Below are 15,870 nucleotides of genomic sequence, written 5' to 3' on the forward strand. Positions count from 1 at the left end.
GCTCCAAAGATGCAGCTAGCAGGACTTTTGGAGCGGTCCTGCTAGCGCACCGCTCAAGTGTGAATGCCCTCGGGGCTTTCACACTGGAGAAACAGCAGCCGCTGGGTTCAGGTCGGTTTGCAGGCGCTGTTTTTAGCGTGATAGCGCCTGCAAACCGCCCCAGTGTGAAAGGGATCTTAGAGTTTCAATCTGTATGCAATCAGGCAGGCCCCCTTCTACTACATGGTTTTGGTAAATCTGAAGACAAAAATCTGCAGAAAATCTAATGGTGTTGTATGGGGGTCTAAGGCTGGCCATACACTAAGCAAATTACAGGTTGTAGGAAACGAATCCGCCCGACTCCCCGACCAAGACGGAGTTTATACGGGAATCCCGTCTGACAATCCATTGTCTTTTCTCTGCCTGGGGGAAAAGGTGATTGTTGCTTTGGCTGTACCAGCTGCTAGCGATAATTGCATGTAAAATTTAGTGGACTGGTTGTACCCAAGTTGATCAATCGATCATCTTGGGTACATTCAGCCTGCCCATACATGATTGGAACCGTCTATGTCCAGCTTGAGGGGGTGCATCCAGGGCCGATCCTAGGGTCCCAGGTGCCTGGGTGCAGAAATATTTCTGGCGCCCCCACATGGGTGTGATTATTTTATTAACTCCTCCCCTTTACAAATGTTTCTCTGGCAATGACTCAACCACAGAGATGTTCCCCCATGAAGTCTTCATTACCCCGGGATCCTTACATGATCTCTTAACAATAAACAAAATACAGGAAGAGAAGCAGAGTACATTATTGGGACCTGGAGGGGGGGGGGGGGCTCTCTGATGGACACAGAGAGGACTTCTGTTAGACCCCCCAGACATACTACAGACATGACACAGGAGATGGTCAGAGACTGCAGACATGGTACAGGAGATGGTCAGAGACTACAGACATGACACAGGAGATGGTCAGAGACTGCAGACATGGTACAGGAGATGGTCAGAGACTACAGACATGACACAGGAGATGGTCAGAGACTGCAGACATGGTACAGGAGATGGTCAGAGACTGCAGACTTGATACAGGAGATGATTAGAGACTGCAGACATAGTGCAGGAGATGGTCAGAGACTGCAGACATAGTGCAGGAGATGGTCAGAGACTGCAGACATGGTGCAGGAGATGGTCAGAGACTGCAGACATAGTGCAGGAGATGGTCAGAGACTGCAGACATGGTGCAGGAGATGGTCAGAGACTGCAGACTTGATACAGGAGATGATTAGAGACTGCAGACATAGTGCAGGAGATGGTCAGAGACTGCAGACATAGTGCAGGAGATGGTCAGAGACTGCAGACATAGTGCAGGAGATGGTCAGAGACTGCAGACATAGTGCAGGAGATGGTCAGAGACTGCAGACATAGTGCAGGAGATGGTCAGAGACTGCAGACATAGTGCAGGAGATGGTCAGAGACTGCAGACATAGTGCAGGAGATGGTCAGAGACTGCAGACATAGTGCAGGAGATGGTCAGAGACTGCAGACATGGTGCAGGAGATGGTCAGAGACTGCAGACTTGATACAGGAGATGATTAGAGACTGCAGACATAGTGCAGGAGATGGTCAGAGACTGCAGACATAGTGCAGGAGATGGTCAGAGACTGCAGACATAGTGCAGGAGATGGTCAGAGACTGCAGACATAGTGCAGGAGATGGTCAGAGACTGCAGACATGGTGCAGGAGATGGTCAGAGACTGCAGACATGGTGCAGGAGATGGTCAGAGACTGCAGACGTAGTACAGGAGACGGTCAGAGACTGCAGACATAGTACAGGAGGCGGTCAGAGACTGCAGACATAGTACAGGAGATGGTCAGAGACTGCAGACATAGTACAGGAGGCGGTCAGAGACTGCAGACATAGTACAGGAGGCGGTCAGAGACTGCAGACATATCGCTTCTGGACGGACACAAACAAGCAGAGAAGAAGGTAGAGGAGAACTCTGCCACTTTAGCGCCCCCACCTATGCAGGCGCCTGGGTGCAAACTGCAAAGCACCCTGCCTAGGATCGGCCCTGGGTGCATAACATCTATTCCACTCTCTTCTGTCTTTCGCTCAGCTGAACAGCAGGCCCCGGACATAAATCATTGGTCAGGGCCCGCTGATTGGCTTGTGCTCCAGTGAATGACAGCGCAGCCGGGGCTGCATTGTAGAAGTAAAGCTACAGGAGACGGTCCGGGAGTGACGATGGTACAAAAAATAAACTAGTATTCTGTGCCAGAACTTGGACTGAAATCTAAAGCGGTGTGGTCATGCCCATTCGTTTCTCCTCTGATGAATAGGACACCTCCCCCTTTTCTCATTTCTATAACAGAAGGGAGGTTTTCTGTAGTCCAGCGGGGACAAACTGGGCAGATCTGATGACCTCTCTTTGGGATTTCAGTTCAGCAGATAAGGAAATGTTATTGAAGTCATGTCTCTGTTTTGTTTCAGGTGTTTAAGAATCTAAAACGGTTCATGGAGAATAAGGATCCGGAAGACGATCTCTTTGACCGACTGAACGTGAGTCAGGACCCTTATGGGCAAGGAGCCTGTTTGTTGTTTCTGTAGTTCTGCGTTTCTGTTTCGAGTCCAAAGCTTTCTGACAGCGTAAGCGTCTCTGAAGTGTAGAATGAATGTGATTGGTCCTTAACGACCTCTATACCCGGCCTATTCTGGCACTCCTCTCCTACAAAATTATTCAGAACCCCAAAATATTATATGTTTTTTTAGCAGACACCCTAGGGAATAAAATGGCGGTTGTTGCAAATTTTTATGACACATGATGCATAATTTTGCAACAACCACCATTTTATTCTCAAGGGTCTCTGCTAAATATATATATATATATATATTACAGTGTTTGGGGGTTCAAAGTAATTTTCAAGCAAAAAATACTGATTTTAACCACTTAAGCCCCAGACCAATATGCTGGCTAAAGACCCAAGGGGTTTTTACAGTTCGGGTCTGCGTCGCTTTAACAGACAATTGCGCGGTCGTGCGACGTGGCTCCCAAACAAAATTGGCGTCCTTTTTTCCCCACAAATAGAGCTTTCTTTTGGTGGTATTTGATCACCTCTGCGGTTTTTATTTTTTGCGCTATAAACAAAAATAGAGCGCCAATTTAAAAAAAAATGCAATATTTTGTACTTTTTGCTGTAATAAATATCCCCAAAAACATAAACATTTTTTTCCCTCAGTTTAGGCCGATACGTATTCTTCTACCTATTTTTGGTAAAAAAAAATCGCAATAATCGTTTATCGGTTGGTTTGCGCAAAATTTATAGCGTTTACAAAATAGGGGATAGTTTTTTTGCTTTTTTATTTTTTTTACTAGTAATGGCGGCGATTTTTTTCGTGACTGTGACATTATGGCGGACACTTCGGACAATTTTGACACATTTTTGGGACCATTGTCATTTTCACAGCAAAAAATGCATTTAAATTGCATTCTTTATTGTGAAAATGACAGTTGCAGTTTGGGAGTTAACCACAGGGGGCGCTGTAACATTTAGGGATCACTGTGTATGTGTTTACTAGTGTAGGGGGGTGTGGCTGTAGGACTGACACCATCGATCGAGTCTCCCTATAAAAGGATCACTCGATCGATGCGCCGCCACAGTGAAGCACGGGGAAGCTGTGTTTACACACGGCTCTCCCTGTTCTTCAGCTCCGGGGAGCGATCGCGACGGAGCGGCTATAAACGAATAGCCGCGCCGTCGTCCCGGATTGCTCCCCGAGCGGACCCGACCTCCGCATGTAGCAGGGGGGTCCTGATCGGACCCCCCACCCACGTCTAGGCAGGCACGTACAGGTACGTTGATGTGCCTGTCCGTGCCATTCTGCCGACGTAAATGTACATGAGGAGGTCGGGAAGTGGTTAAGCAACAAGTGTAATAAAAAGGCCTATAGCTAGATTCAGGCAGGCGTAGCGTTGCGGCGGCGTAGTGTATCGTGTTCACACTACTCCATTGTAAGTTAGCGAGGCAAGTACATGATTCACAAAGTACTTGCCTGCTAAGTTACGGCGGCGTAGCGTAAATCGGGCGGGCGTAATGGCGCCTAATTCAAATTTAGCTGAGGGGGCGTGTTTTATGGTAATGTTGGGTGACCTTACGTGATTGACGTATTTTACGAACGGCGCATGCGCCGTCCGCCTACATATCCCTGTGTGCATTGCGGCAAAGTACGCCGCACGGTCCTATTGGTTTCGACGTGGACGTAAATGACGTAAATCCCTATTCACGGACGACTTACGCAAACGACGTAAAATTTTCGAATTTCGACGCGGGAACGACGGCCATACTTAACATTACTATTCCAGCTATTTGATGGAATAACTTTAGGCCTGATAATGCGTTGCGTAAACGGCGTATCTGTACTGCGTTTGGCGTACGTTCGTGAATAGGCGTATCTAGTGATTTACATATTCTACGCCGACCGCAGTGGAAGCGCCACCTAGCGGTCAGGCTAAAAATTACACTTTAGGATACGACGGTGTAAGACACGCCGCTCGTATCTGAACCTAATTTAAGCGTATCTGGTTTCCAGAATACGCTTAAATTGGCACCGGCGCAAATTCAGACTTAGGCCGGCGTATCTACTGATACACCAGCCTAAGTCTTTCTGAATCCACCTATGTCTTTAACCACTTCAGCCCCCGACTATTTTGCAGCTAAAGAACCTTGCCCCTTTTTGCGATTCGGCACTGCGTCGCTTTAACTTACAATTGCGCGGTCGTGCGACATTGCTCCCAAACTAAATTGGCGTCCTTTTTTTCCCCCCACAAATAGAGCTTTCTTTTGGTGGTATTTGATCGCCTCTGCGGTTTTTATTTTTTGCGCTATAAACAAAAATAGAGCGACAATTTTGAGAAAAATGCTATTTTTTTTACTTGTTGCTATAATAAATATCCCCAAAAAAATATAAAAAAAAGGATTATTTTTCCTCAGTTTAGGCCGATACGTATTCTTCTACCTATTTGTTGGCAAAAAAAAATCGCAATAAGCGTTTATTGATCGGTTTGCGCAAAAATTATAGTGTCTACAAAATAGGGGGTAGTTTTATTGCATTTTTATTAATCATTTTTTTTTTTTACTACTAATGGCAATCGGCGATTATTTTTTTCGTGACTGCGACATTATGGCGGACACTTTTGACACATTTTTGGGGCCATTGTCATTTTTACAGCGATTAGTGCTATAAAAATGCACTGATTACTGTGAAAATGACAGTGAAAGGGGTTAACCTCTAGGGGGCGCTGTAGGATTTAAGTGTGCCCTAGTGTGTGATTCTTACTGTGGGGGGGGGGGGAGGCGTGGCTGGTCGGACTCGTGATATGTGAATGGCCGGAATGCGTGCGAGAGCCCCCAGTCACGGGCAGCCGTTCCTTCAGAGCGCATTCGCCGATGATGTCATCAGCACAGTATACAGTAAACATTTTGACGGTACATGTTTAGGAGGTATTTACAGTATCTATAGGTGAACCTTATTAAAGGCCTACCTATAGATACAAACAGGGAAATGTACAGCACCATCCCAACCCCCGAGCCCCCCTTTTACTTACCTGAACATTATTTTCAGTGAGCCGCTGTCTCTGGTCCTCATTGGATAGATTGGTAGTAGCAAGAGCCATTGGCTCCCGCTGCTGTCAAAACCAGTGACACGGGACGAGTCCTGCTGTGTGCGTCAATGGATGCATCAGGACTCGGGAGCGCACCTGCACGAGTGCCCCCATGGAGAGTGTCTCCTTGTGAGGGCACTCTAAAAGAGTAGGAGCCAGGAGCGCCGCTCGGGGACCCCAGAAGAGGAGGATCGGGGCCACTCTGTGCAAAACCCTTTATACTCGAATATAAGCCGGAGCACCCAATTTTACCACAAAAAAAAAATGGGTAAACTTATTGACTCGAGTATAAGCCTAGAGTGTCCATCTCCAGGCCTCACTGTGTCCATGCCCACTGTGTGGGCTTCAGGAACAGCCCAGGATGTGGGGACCCCTGGCAAATCATCATTTGACCCTCGAGGGGGTCCCGACCCCCAGGTTGAGAACCACTGATCTAGAGGCAAAACGCACAGGTAAAAAATCAACACAAGAGGGTTAGACGCAGTCTCTTCTGAGAGCTTACTATCTGAAGCCCCATACACACGGTCACACTTTTTGCCAACCAACTTCAAAATCTGCAAGTTTTCTAATTTGTCTGACCGTGTGTACACTCAATCGGACCAACTTTTTTGGGTTTCATCCAACAAAAAGTTGGGTCTGCAAACGGACCAACTTTTCGGCAACAAAAGTCTGATGGTGCCTTGTCTGACTGTGTGTACAGCAATCCAACCAACTTTTGGACAAAGTGCAAATACGCATGCTCAGAACCAATGTTAAAAGCAACAAACAATAGCAGAAGTTAACCAAAGGGTGGCGGTAAAGAGCAGAAAATAGCAAAAAAAACACGTGATGTTAGGAAAGTTTTAGAAAAGTTTTCAGAAAAGTCTGACTGTGTGTATGCTATGGGTGTGACCGGACAAATCAATTAGGAAAAAAATCCAAGGGAAATTTTGTTGGATGTCTGACTGTGTGTATGGGCCTTAAGAGAGGAGGGTAGGTGATGGTTTGGGGGGGGGGCGGGGGGTGATGGATAAAATCAGAGTTCAGTTATATGTCTGAGGCAGTATAGTCTTCCCTGAAAAGTAGATTTTTCGGGGATCATCCAAAGGTGGAAGAAGTGGGAGATTGCCAGACAGATTGGGGTAGGGAGTTACAGAGGACTAGGAGAGAATCTGCAGAAGTCCTGGATGAGACAAGGGAGCGCAGGGTGTCTGGGAGTAGGACGAGGGTGGTTGGGTGATATTTTGGTGATGTATCTCGGGGCAGAGTGGTGGGTGGCTTTGTTGGTATTTTTTTTTCGCCAAGTAAATGGAAACCAGTGGAGGGATTGGCAGAAGGGGTGAGGGGGACACTGATTGGTTGATAAGGTGGATGAGTCTGGCAGCAGCATTCATGAAGAATGGGGGGGGGGTAGTCTGTGTAGAGGTACACCTACGAGGAGGTAGCCCCGAAATAGTTGAGGCGAGAGAAATGAGAATGGGGAACAATCATCTTATATTTGAGAGATGTGAATACCTCACATCAGATGTCAAGAACCTTCCTTTCCCTTCCAGACCTCCACACTAAACAAACATCTCCAGGATCTGATGGACGGACTCACAGCCAAGGTGTTCAGAACTTACAACGCCTCCATTACCCTGCAGAACCAGCTAAAAGATCTGACCAATGGTGAGTGAGCTTCCTCTATGGAGGTCAGGCTGACTGGTCTTATGCAGAAAATCTATTTGTCCACATTGGTGAACAAACAGAAATGTGTTTTTGCCTAACGTGCCCCCCCTTTGCCTAGTGCCTAGTGTGCCCCCCTTTGTCTAGTGTGCCCCCCCTTTGTCTAGTGTGCCCCCCCTTTGTCTAGTGTGCCCCCCCTTTGTCTAGTGTGCCCCCCCTTTGCCCAGTGCCTAGCGTTGCCCCCCTTTGCCTAGCGTTGCCCCCCTTTGCCTAGCGTTGCCCCCCTTTGCCTAGCGTTGCCCCCCTTTGCCGAACACGTTGCCCCCCTTTGCCGAACACGTTGCCCCCCTTTGCCGAACACGTTGCCCCCCTTTGCCGAACACGTTGCCCCCCTTTGCCGAACACGTTGCCCCCCTTTGCCGAACACGTTGCCCCTCCCTTTCCTAACACGTTGCCCCTCCCTTTCCTAACACGTTGCCCCTCCCTTTCCTAACACGTTGCCCCTCCCTTTCCTAACACGTTGCCCCTCCCTTTCCTAACACGTTGCCCCTCCCTTTCCTAACACGTTGCCCCCTCCCTTTCCTAACACGTTGCCCCCTCCCTTTCCTAACACGTTGCCCCCTCCCTTTCCTAACACGTTGCCCCCTCCCTTTCCTAACACGTTGCCCCCTCCCTTTCCTAACACGTTGCCCCCTCCCTTTCCTAACACGTTGCCCCCTCCCTTTCCTAACACGTTGCCCCCTCCCTTTCCTAACACGTTGCCCCCTCCCTTTCCTAACACGTTGCCCCCTCCCTTTCCTAACACGTTGCCCCCTCCCTTTCCTAACACGTTGCCCCCTCCCTTTCCTAACACGTTGCCCCCTCCCTTTCCTAACACGTTGCCCCCTCCCTTTCCTAACACGTTGCCCCCTCCCTTTCCTAACACGTTGCCCCCTCCCTTTCCTAACACGTTGCCCCCTCCCTTTCCTAACACGTTGCCCCCTCCCTTTCCTAACACGTTGCCCCCTCCCTTTCCTAACACGTTGCCCCCTCCCTTTCCTAACACGTTGCCCCCTCCCTTTCCTAACACGTTGCCCCCTCCCTTTCCTAACACGTTGCCCCCCTCCCTTTCCTAACACGTTGCCCCCCTCCCTTTCCTAACACGTTGCCCCCCTCCCTTTCCTAACACGTTGCCCCCCTCCCTTTCCTAACACGTTGCCCCCCTCCCTTTCCTAACACGTTGCCCCCCTCCCTTTCCTAACACGTTGCCCCCCTCCCCTTTCTAGCGTTGCCCCCCTCCCCTTTCTAGCGTTGCCCCCCTCCCCTTTCTAGCGTTGCCCCCCTCCCCTTTCTAGCGTTGCCCCCCTCCCCCCCCCCCACATAAATGTAACAGGGACTGCTCTGTAAATACTACTGAAAGTATTTACACTATTACACTAGTATTTTATACTATTGTGTGAACAAAGTGATACAAATGGTACCGCGCAATTATGTCAACACGTGACAGCGCTGAAAGCTGTAAATGACCCTGGGCAGGAAGGGGGGTGAAAGTGCCCGGTATTGAAGGGGTTATAAAAAAGCCTGCATCTTGTCCTTTTCTATTTGTAAACAGCGGAGGACAACGTAGCAGCCAAAATCTTGTCCTACAACCGTGCCAACAGGGCTGTGGCTCTTCTCTGCAACCACCAGAGGGCTCCACCAAAGACCTTTGAAAAATCGATGCAAAATCTACAGGCAAAGGTATTTCACCGATTTGTTTATTCATTTATTTATTTATTTTCCTGTATTGCCAGGTTTTGTCAGTTAGTGTGTGTTTTTTATTTTTATTTTTATTTTTTTATACAGATTGATGCAAAAGAGGAGCAGCTGAAGGAAGCAAAGAGCGAGCTGAAGAAAGCCAAAGCTGACCATAACAGACGTAACACCGACAGGACAAAGAAGTACGAACTGTTTGTGGTTCCTGTATGTGCGACTTCTCACCTTGCCCATTCAGTTTATTCCCCGCCCCCCCCCCCCCCCCCCTTCGTGACCAGGCCATTTTTTGCGATACGGCCCTGCGTTATTTTAACCTACAATTGCATGGTTGTGCGACGCTATACCCAGATAATAAAACATTTTTCCTCCCCTCTGCGGTTTTTTTTTTCGCTAAAAACAAACAAGACCGACATTTTTGGAAAAATAAAATAAAAAATTCCTTGCAAAAAGTGTAAAATATTTTTTACTTTTCTTTTTCAAAATGTGTTTTTTTGTTTATAGCGCAAAACATAAAACCGCAGAGGTGATCAAATACCACCAAAAGAAATCTCTATTTGTGGGAAAAGGGACATTAATTTTGATTTGGGTACAAGGACGCACGACCGCGCAAATGTCAGGTCACTTTCGCACTGGGGCGTTTTTCAGGCGCCTTTGGGCTAAAAATACCGCCTAAAAGACGCCACACCTGCAGCTCAAGTGTGAGAGCCTGAGTGCTTTCATACTGGAGCGGTGCGTTTGCAGGACGGGGGAACAAAAGTCCTGCAAGCGGCATCTTTGGGGCGTTGCGGGAGCGGTGAAATCAATGGTCACCGGTAGTGGTGCTTTTAACACTATTTGGCTGCTAGCGGGGGTTAAAAGTGCCCTTCAGCGGCCGTAAAGCGTCCCCGTGTGAAAGTAGCCTTAGGGTAAAGCAGTGCCATATCGCAAAATAATTGCCTGGTCATTAACCACTTGACATCCGGGCCTATTTTGGCACTTTTCTTCTTCATGTAAAAATCACAATTTTTCCCTAGAAAATTAATCAGAACCCCCAAACATCATATATTTGTTTTTCAGCAGACACCCTAGGGAATAAAATGGCGGACATTGCAACTTTTTTTCTCGCACGGTATTTGCGCAATAATTGTTCAAATGCCTTTTTTGGGGGGAAAAAAACGGTTTCATGGATTAAAAAATAACAAAACAGTAAAGTTAGCCCATTTTTTTTGTATAATGTGAAAGATGATGTTACGCCGAGTAAATAGATACCTAACATATCACACTTTAATATTGCACGCACTCATGGAATGGCGCCAAACTTCAGTACTTAAAAATCTCCATAGGCGACGCTTGAATTTTTTTTACAGGTTACTTTCTTTCTCGTACATCACGGGACACAGAGCGGCATATTCATTACTATGTGGGTTATATGGAGTACCTTCAGGTGATGGACACTGGCAATCTCAAACAGGAAGTGCCCCTCCCTATATAACCCCCTCCCATAGGAGGAGTACCTCAGTTTTTTCGCCAGTGTCTTAGGTGTTGGTCATGGAATAGCTTGTCTCTACATCCTTGGGATCAAGGCAGGCTAACCGGATCTGTCCAAGGTGCCTCAGAGCCAAAGTGGACAGTACCCGGGCCCCTAGCTAGGGGGTTTTGCCCATAATGCTTCTCTTTCAGAGAGCTGGATCCTGGGCCCAGGACTTAGAACCCTTTGGGGTGCCTAAAGTCCCTGTTTGCCAGGATGCTATATGGGTCCAGGACAGTGGGTTCCTTCAAAGGACCCCAGGGCCTGAAGGTCTAGACGCCACCCACGGAGATGGGGGAAGATTGGACCACTTGCTGTGCAAGGTCCTGCGGCATGGAGCAGGTAAGAAAGGGGGGTCTGCGGAACTTGGTTCGGCAGCAGGCTCTCCAGGGGGGATCTTTTGGGGGAGTTTGCCTGAGTATGCTCTTGCATTGGCAGTCTGGGGCCACTATGTCTGTGTAAGACAGGATGGTCTGTGTTTTTACTCCCCATATGTGTGATCTCCCTGGTCTATGTGTTGCAGGTTCTATCTGGCTGGGCGCTAGGTGGGGTATTAATGTGTGCCTACTCTTTACCCTGAACTAGGGAGGTGTCTGCGCCTACCTGAAGGTTCTTACCTGGCCGGGTGCTGTGCGGATGTTTCCTCTGTGTCTTGTCTCTCTCCTGCGTCCCTGCAGCATGCTGCTTCCACTATGGCCCCCCCGTGACACGGGCACGCGCGCGGGCGCGTGCACAGCGATTTATAAAAAAAAAAAAGACGAAATTCGCGCCGTTTTTAAAGGGGGGGGCGGGACGTTGGATCTCATAAGAGGAAGGGGCGGCCCTTCCTCTGTGCTGTATTGGCTCAGTTCATTTCTGAGCTCAGGAGAGGAGGACACAGAGCGGCAGCAGTGCAAGCCTGATGCACAGTGGCACCCGGTGGCGCAAGGGAGTATTGCAGTTCTGACAAACAGAACTAGCTTTTCAATCTAGCCTAAACATTTCCTTACAGCAGGTGGATTCTTGCAATTTCTCTTGTAGGGAGACAATGTGATTCCGTAGAAAAAGGGAAAAAAGGGACTCAGGATCCAAAAAATCCTAAAAAATTAAAAAAAAAAAAAATATATATATATATATATATGCATAATTGAAAAAAAAAAAATAGGGAACACATATTGGTCTCCCCATTGGGTTTTTTTGGGCATTAGTTGTTACTACTGTCCCCTTAAAACCGCATAGTTTTTTCTCCTACCTACATCAGTCAGTTGTTGTAAGTAGGGGTGCCTCGGTATTGTACCATGGCTTCCAAAGCATCAGGATCAGGGGAAATGGCAAGAGGTGCCAGAGGACAAAGGGGTTCCCCCTCAGATTCTGAAGGTTCGAGTCGGGATATGCCTGTACTCTCCCCACAAATTATTCCAGTAGTGGGTGCCTTGGTTGAGCCATTAGGGGGATCTGGTGTTGAGGCTAGTTCAGATCCACCCAACCCTGTGTTTGTCACAGAGGAAATGCTAGCCCTTTCCTTAGGGGGACTAGAGAAGAGATTGGCAACTCTGATAGTCAATTCCATGTCGGGCAAGAAGCGGACTAGGTCTCCGTCACCTAGGGGTGTACCCCCAGATGCTGAGGTTCTCTCCCTCGGAGAATTAGAAGCTCAGGAAAATCATTCCCAGGACCATGAGGGTTCAGGGGATGAGGAGTCTACTTATGAGGAGCCAGTCTCGGCCTCCCATGCAGAGAGCTTGTGGATTCAGTCATTGACAGACTTGGTCCGCCTGGCATTTAAGTTGCCCTTACCGGAGCCTCAGGCTTCGGCGGTATCATCCTTAGGTTCATTGAAAGCGCCTTTGAGCAGCGCTGTTTTTCCGGTCCATCCTCTTTTAAAGGAACTGATTTTTCAGGATTGGATACGACCAGATAGGATCTTTTTACCACCTAAAAGATTTTCCACCATTTACCCTATGGAAGAAAAATTTTCCAAGAGGTGGGCTCTCCCAGCTGTGGATGCCGCCATCTCTTGTGTAAACAAATCTTTAACTTGCCCGGTGGAAAACATACAGATGTTTAAAGAACCGGTGGATAAGCGTTTTGAGACACTTTTAAAGGGCATCCTTTGCTACGGCAGGTGCAGTAATACAGCCAGCAGTGGCTGCTATTGGGGTTTGTCAAGCGTTAACAGACCAGACAAAACAGATGCTTAACTCTTCTGCCTGTTGGGCAGGAATGTCTTTATCGGATATTCCTAGAGCCCTGTGCTTTGCGGTGGATGCTATAAAGGACTCCATTCAGCAGGCGTCTCGTTTGTCACTATTTTTAGTACACATGAGAAGGCTCTTATGGTTGAAGAACTGGGCGGCTGAGCCCCCATGCAAAAAGCTTCTGGCAGGTTTTCCCTTCCATGGAGGTCGACTCTTCGGAGAGGATCTAGATAAATATATTCAGACTATATCGAGTGGCAAAAGTACCCTTTTACCGGTCAAAAAGAAGTTTCGGGGACCTGCGTTTAAAAGGCAGCTCTCCCCTGTTCCGGGGCCCTCCAATTCCAGGCAGTATCGACGGCCTCCTGCGAGATCAAACTTTAACAAGTCGCAGGGACAGGCCTCTGGGGGCAAGAAGCAGTGGTATCGTAAGCCAGCAAAGCCAGCCCCTAAGTCTGCCTTATGAAGGGGCGCCCCCACCCACAAAGGTGGGGGGAAGGCTTCGTCTTTTTGCGGAGGTTTGGGAAACCGATATCCCCGACAGATGGGTCCGGTCTTCCGTGGCCACAGGCTACAGATTAGAGTTGCTAAAGTTTCCTCCACCTCATTATCTGGAGTCAAGGGTACCGAGCGATCCAACAAAAGAGGCCTCTTTACTGGCGGCGTTGGATAATCTGCTTTGCCAGGGCGTGATAGTAGAAGTACCAGCCCAAGAGCAAGGGCTAGGGTTCTACTCCAATCTGTTTACCGTTCCAAAGCCCAATGGCGATGTCAGGCCAATTTTGGACCTAAAGGGTTTAAACGTTTACCTAAGGGTTCGTTCTTTCCGGATGGAATCTGTTCGGTCAGCAGCCGCCGCACTCCAGAAGGACGACTTTCTGGCGTCCATAGACATAAAGGATGCTTACCTTCATGTGCCAATTTTTCAGCCACATCAAAGATTTCTCCGCTTTGCAGTGGCCCAGCGTCATTTCCAATTTGTGGCACTCCCTTTCAGGCTGGCTACGGCCCCCCGGGTATTCACAAAGGTCCCAGCTCCGATCCTAGCCAACCTAAGGATCCAAGGGGTCACGGTCCTAGCCTACCTGGACGACCTCCTAGTCATAGATCACTCGTCTCCTTGCCTGGAACGAGCAGTGGCCCTCACGGTTCAGTACCTCGAGAGGTTCGGTTGGATCCTAAACCGAGAAAAATCAGCATTCCAACCCACAAGACGGTTGGAATACCTCGGCATGACGTTAGACACAGAACAGCAAAGAGTGTTCCTGCCTCTAGTAAAGGTCGAGGCCATCAAAGACTTGATCCATCTGGTTCTAAGCAAAAAAGAACCAACTATTCGCCTATGTATGCGACTACTAGGCAAGCTAGTGGCCACGTTCGAGGCGGTACCTTACGCTCAAAGCCACACTCGCATCCTACAGGCAGCCATTCTGTCAGCATGGAGCAAGAGGCCACAGGCCTTGGAATTTCCTTTGCCACTCTCATCAAGAGTCCGGCAAAGTCTGTGCTGGTGGTTAAATCCTCAGAATCTACTGAAGGGAAAATCTTTCAGCCCCGTGGCCTGGAAGATAGTGACCACAGATGCCAGCCTGAAGGGCTGGGGAGCGATCTTGGATGGTTGCACTCGCCAAGGTACTTGGGCACAGTGGGGAACCAAGAGTCGGGCAGCTCAGAGAGAGGTGAGCTTGATTTTCCAGTGGGCAGAAGCTCATGTGCCCTGCATATCGGCAATATTCATTCCCGGGGTGGACAACCTGCAGGCAGACTTCTTGAGTCGTCAGACTCTGTCGCCAGGGGAATGGTCTCTGCATCCGCAAATTTTTCAGATAATCTGCCAGAGGTGGGGAATGCCGGACGTGGATATCATGGCATCGAGATTCAACAAGAGGCTAGACAGGTTCATGTCCCGGACACGGGACCCTATGGCCTGCGGAGCCGATGCGTTGGTTTGCCCTTGGCATCAGTTCAAACTTCTTTATGCCTTTCCCCCGCTACAGTTGCTACCCCGCCTGTTACGCAGGATCAGGGTGGAGCACAAACCAGTCATCCTGGTAGCTCCAGCATGGCCCAGAAGGGCATGGTACTCACTAATCCTAAAGATGTCAGTGGGAGATCCTTGGACGCTTCCTCTACGGCCAGACCTACTCTCGCAAGGCCCGATCCTCCACCCTGCATTACGGCATCTAAATTTGACGGCCTGGCGGCTGAATCCCTGATTCTCAGGGGTAGAGGGCTGTCTAAGCAGGTAATCTCTACCCTGATCAGGGCTAGAAAGCCGGTTTCCAGGGTGATTTATTACAGGGTCTGGAAGGCCTACGTAGGCTGGTGTGAGTCCAAGAAATGGCTTTCCCGCAAGTATACCATTGATCGAGTGTTAAGTTTTCTCCAGCTAGGAGTGGATAAAGGACTGGCATTAAGCACAATCAAAGGACAGATTTCAGCTTTGTCAGTGTGGTTTCAGAGGCCGCTGGCCACCCACTCGCTGGTTAAGACATTCATTCAGGGGGTCTTGCGTATTAATCCTCCGGTGAAGTCGCCACTTTGTCCGTGGGACTTGAATCTTGTTCTGTCAACTCTACAGAAACAACCTTTTGAGCCGTTGGCTGAAGTTCCTTTGGTGTTACTAACAAGGAAGTTGGTATTTCTGGTCGCCATAGTTTCCGCCAGAAGAGTGTCAGAATTGGCAGCCTTATCTTGTAAGGAACCATATCTTATTCTGCATAAGGACAGGGTGGTTCTCCGTCCTCATCCTTCCTTTTTACCAAAGGTTATATCCAGTTTTCACCTGAATCAGGACTTGGTATTACCATCCTTTTTTCCGAAGCCCACTTCCAGAAAGGAAGGGTTGCTGCATACCTTGGATATTGTCAGGGCCATGAAGGCCTATCTTAAAGCTACAGAGAAGATTCGGAAAACAGATGTGTTGTTCATTCTACCGGATGGGCCCAAGAAAGGGCAGGCAGCTGCAAAATCCACCATCTCGAGGTGGATTAAACAGTTAATTACTCAGGCCTACGGCTTGAAGAGGTTGCCTCCTCCCTTGTCAGTAAAGGCTCATTCTACCAGGGCCATGGGCGCCTCCTGGGCAGCACACCATCAGATCTCTATGGCTCAAGTATGCAAGGCGGCAACCTGGTCTTCAGTCCACACGTTTACAAAATTTTACCAGGTGGAC

At 48.7% G+C, this 15,870-nt stretch overlaps 1 protein-coding gene across 2 annotated transcripts in view; it reads left to right on the plus strand.

The window, feature by feature from the left end:
- The window catches only part of TOP1MT (DNA topoisomerase I mitochondrial), a 138,670-nt gene that overhangs the window by 109,698 nt on the left and 13,102 nt on the right, over nt 1–15,870 (plus strand). For both annotated transcript variants that reach the window (XM_040352129.1, XM_040352130.1), the window contains 4 exons: nt 2,465–2,533; nt 7,166–7,280; nt 8,869–8,996; nt 9,102–9,196. In XM_040352129.1, the coding sequence (XP_040208063.1) occupies nt 2,465–2,533; nt 7,166–7,280; nt 8,869–8,996; nt 9,102–9,196 (407 nt within the window). The remainder of the gene's footprint in view (nt 1–2,464; nt 2,534–7,165; nt 7,281–8,868; nt 8,997–9,101; nt 9,197–15,870) is intronic.

Source organism: Rana temporaria, chromosome 5 (assembly GCF_905171775.1).
Source record: "Rana temporaria chromosome 5, aRanTem1.1, whole genome shotgun sequence".
Lineage (NCBI taxonomy): Eukaryota > Metazoa > Chordata > Amphibia > Anura > Ranidae > Rana > Rana temporaria.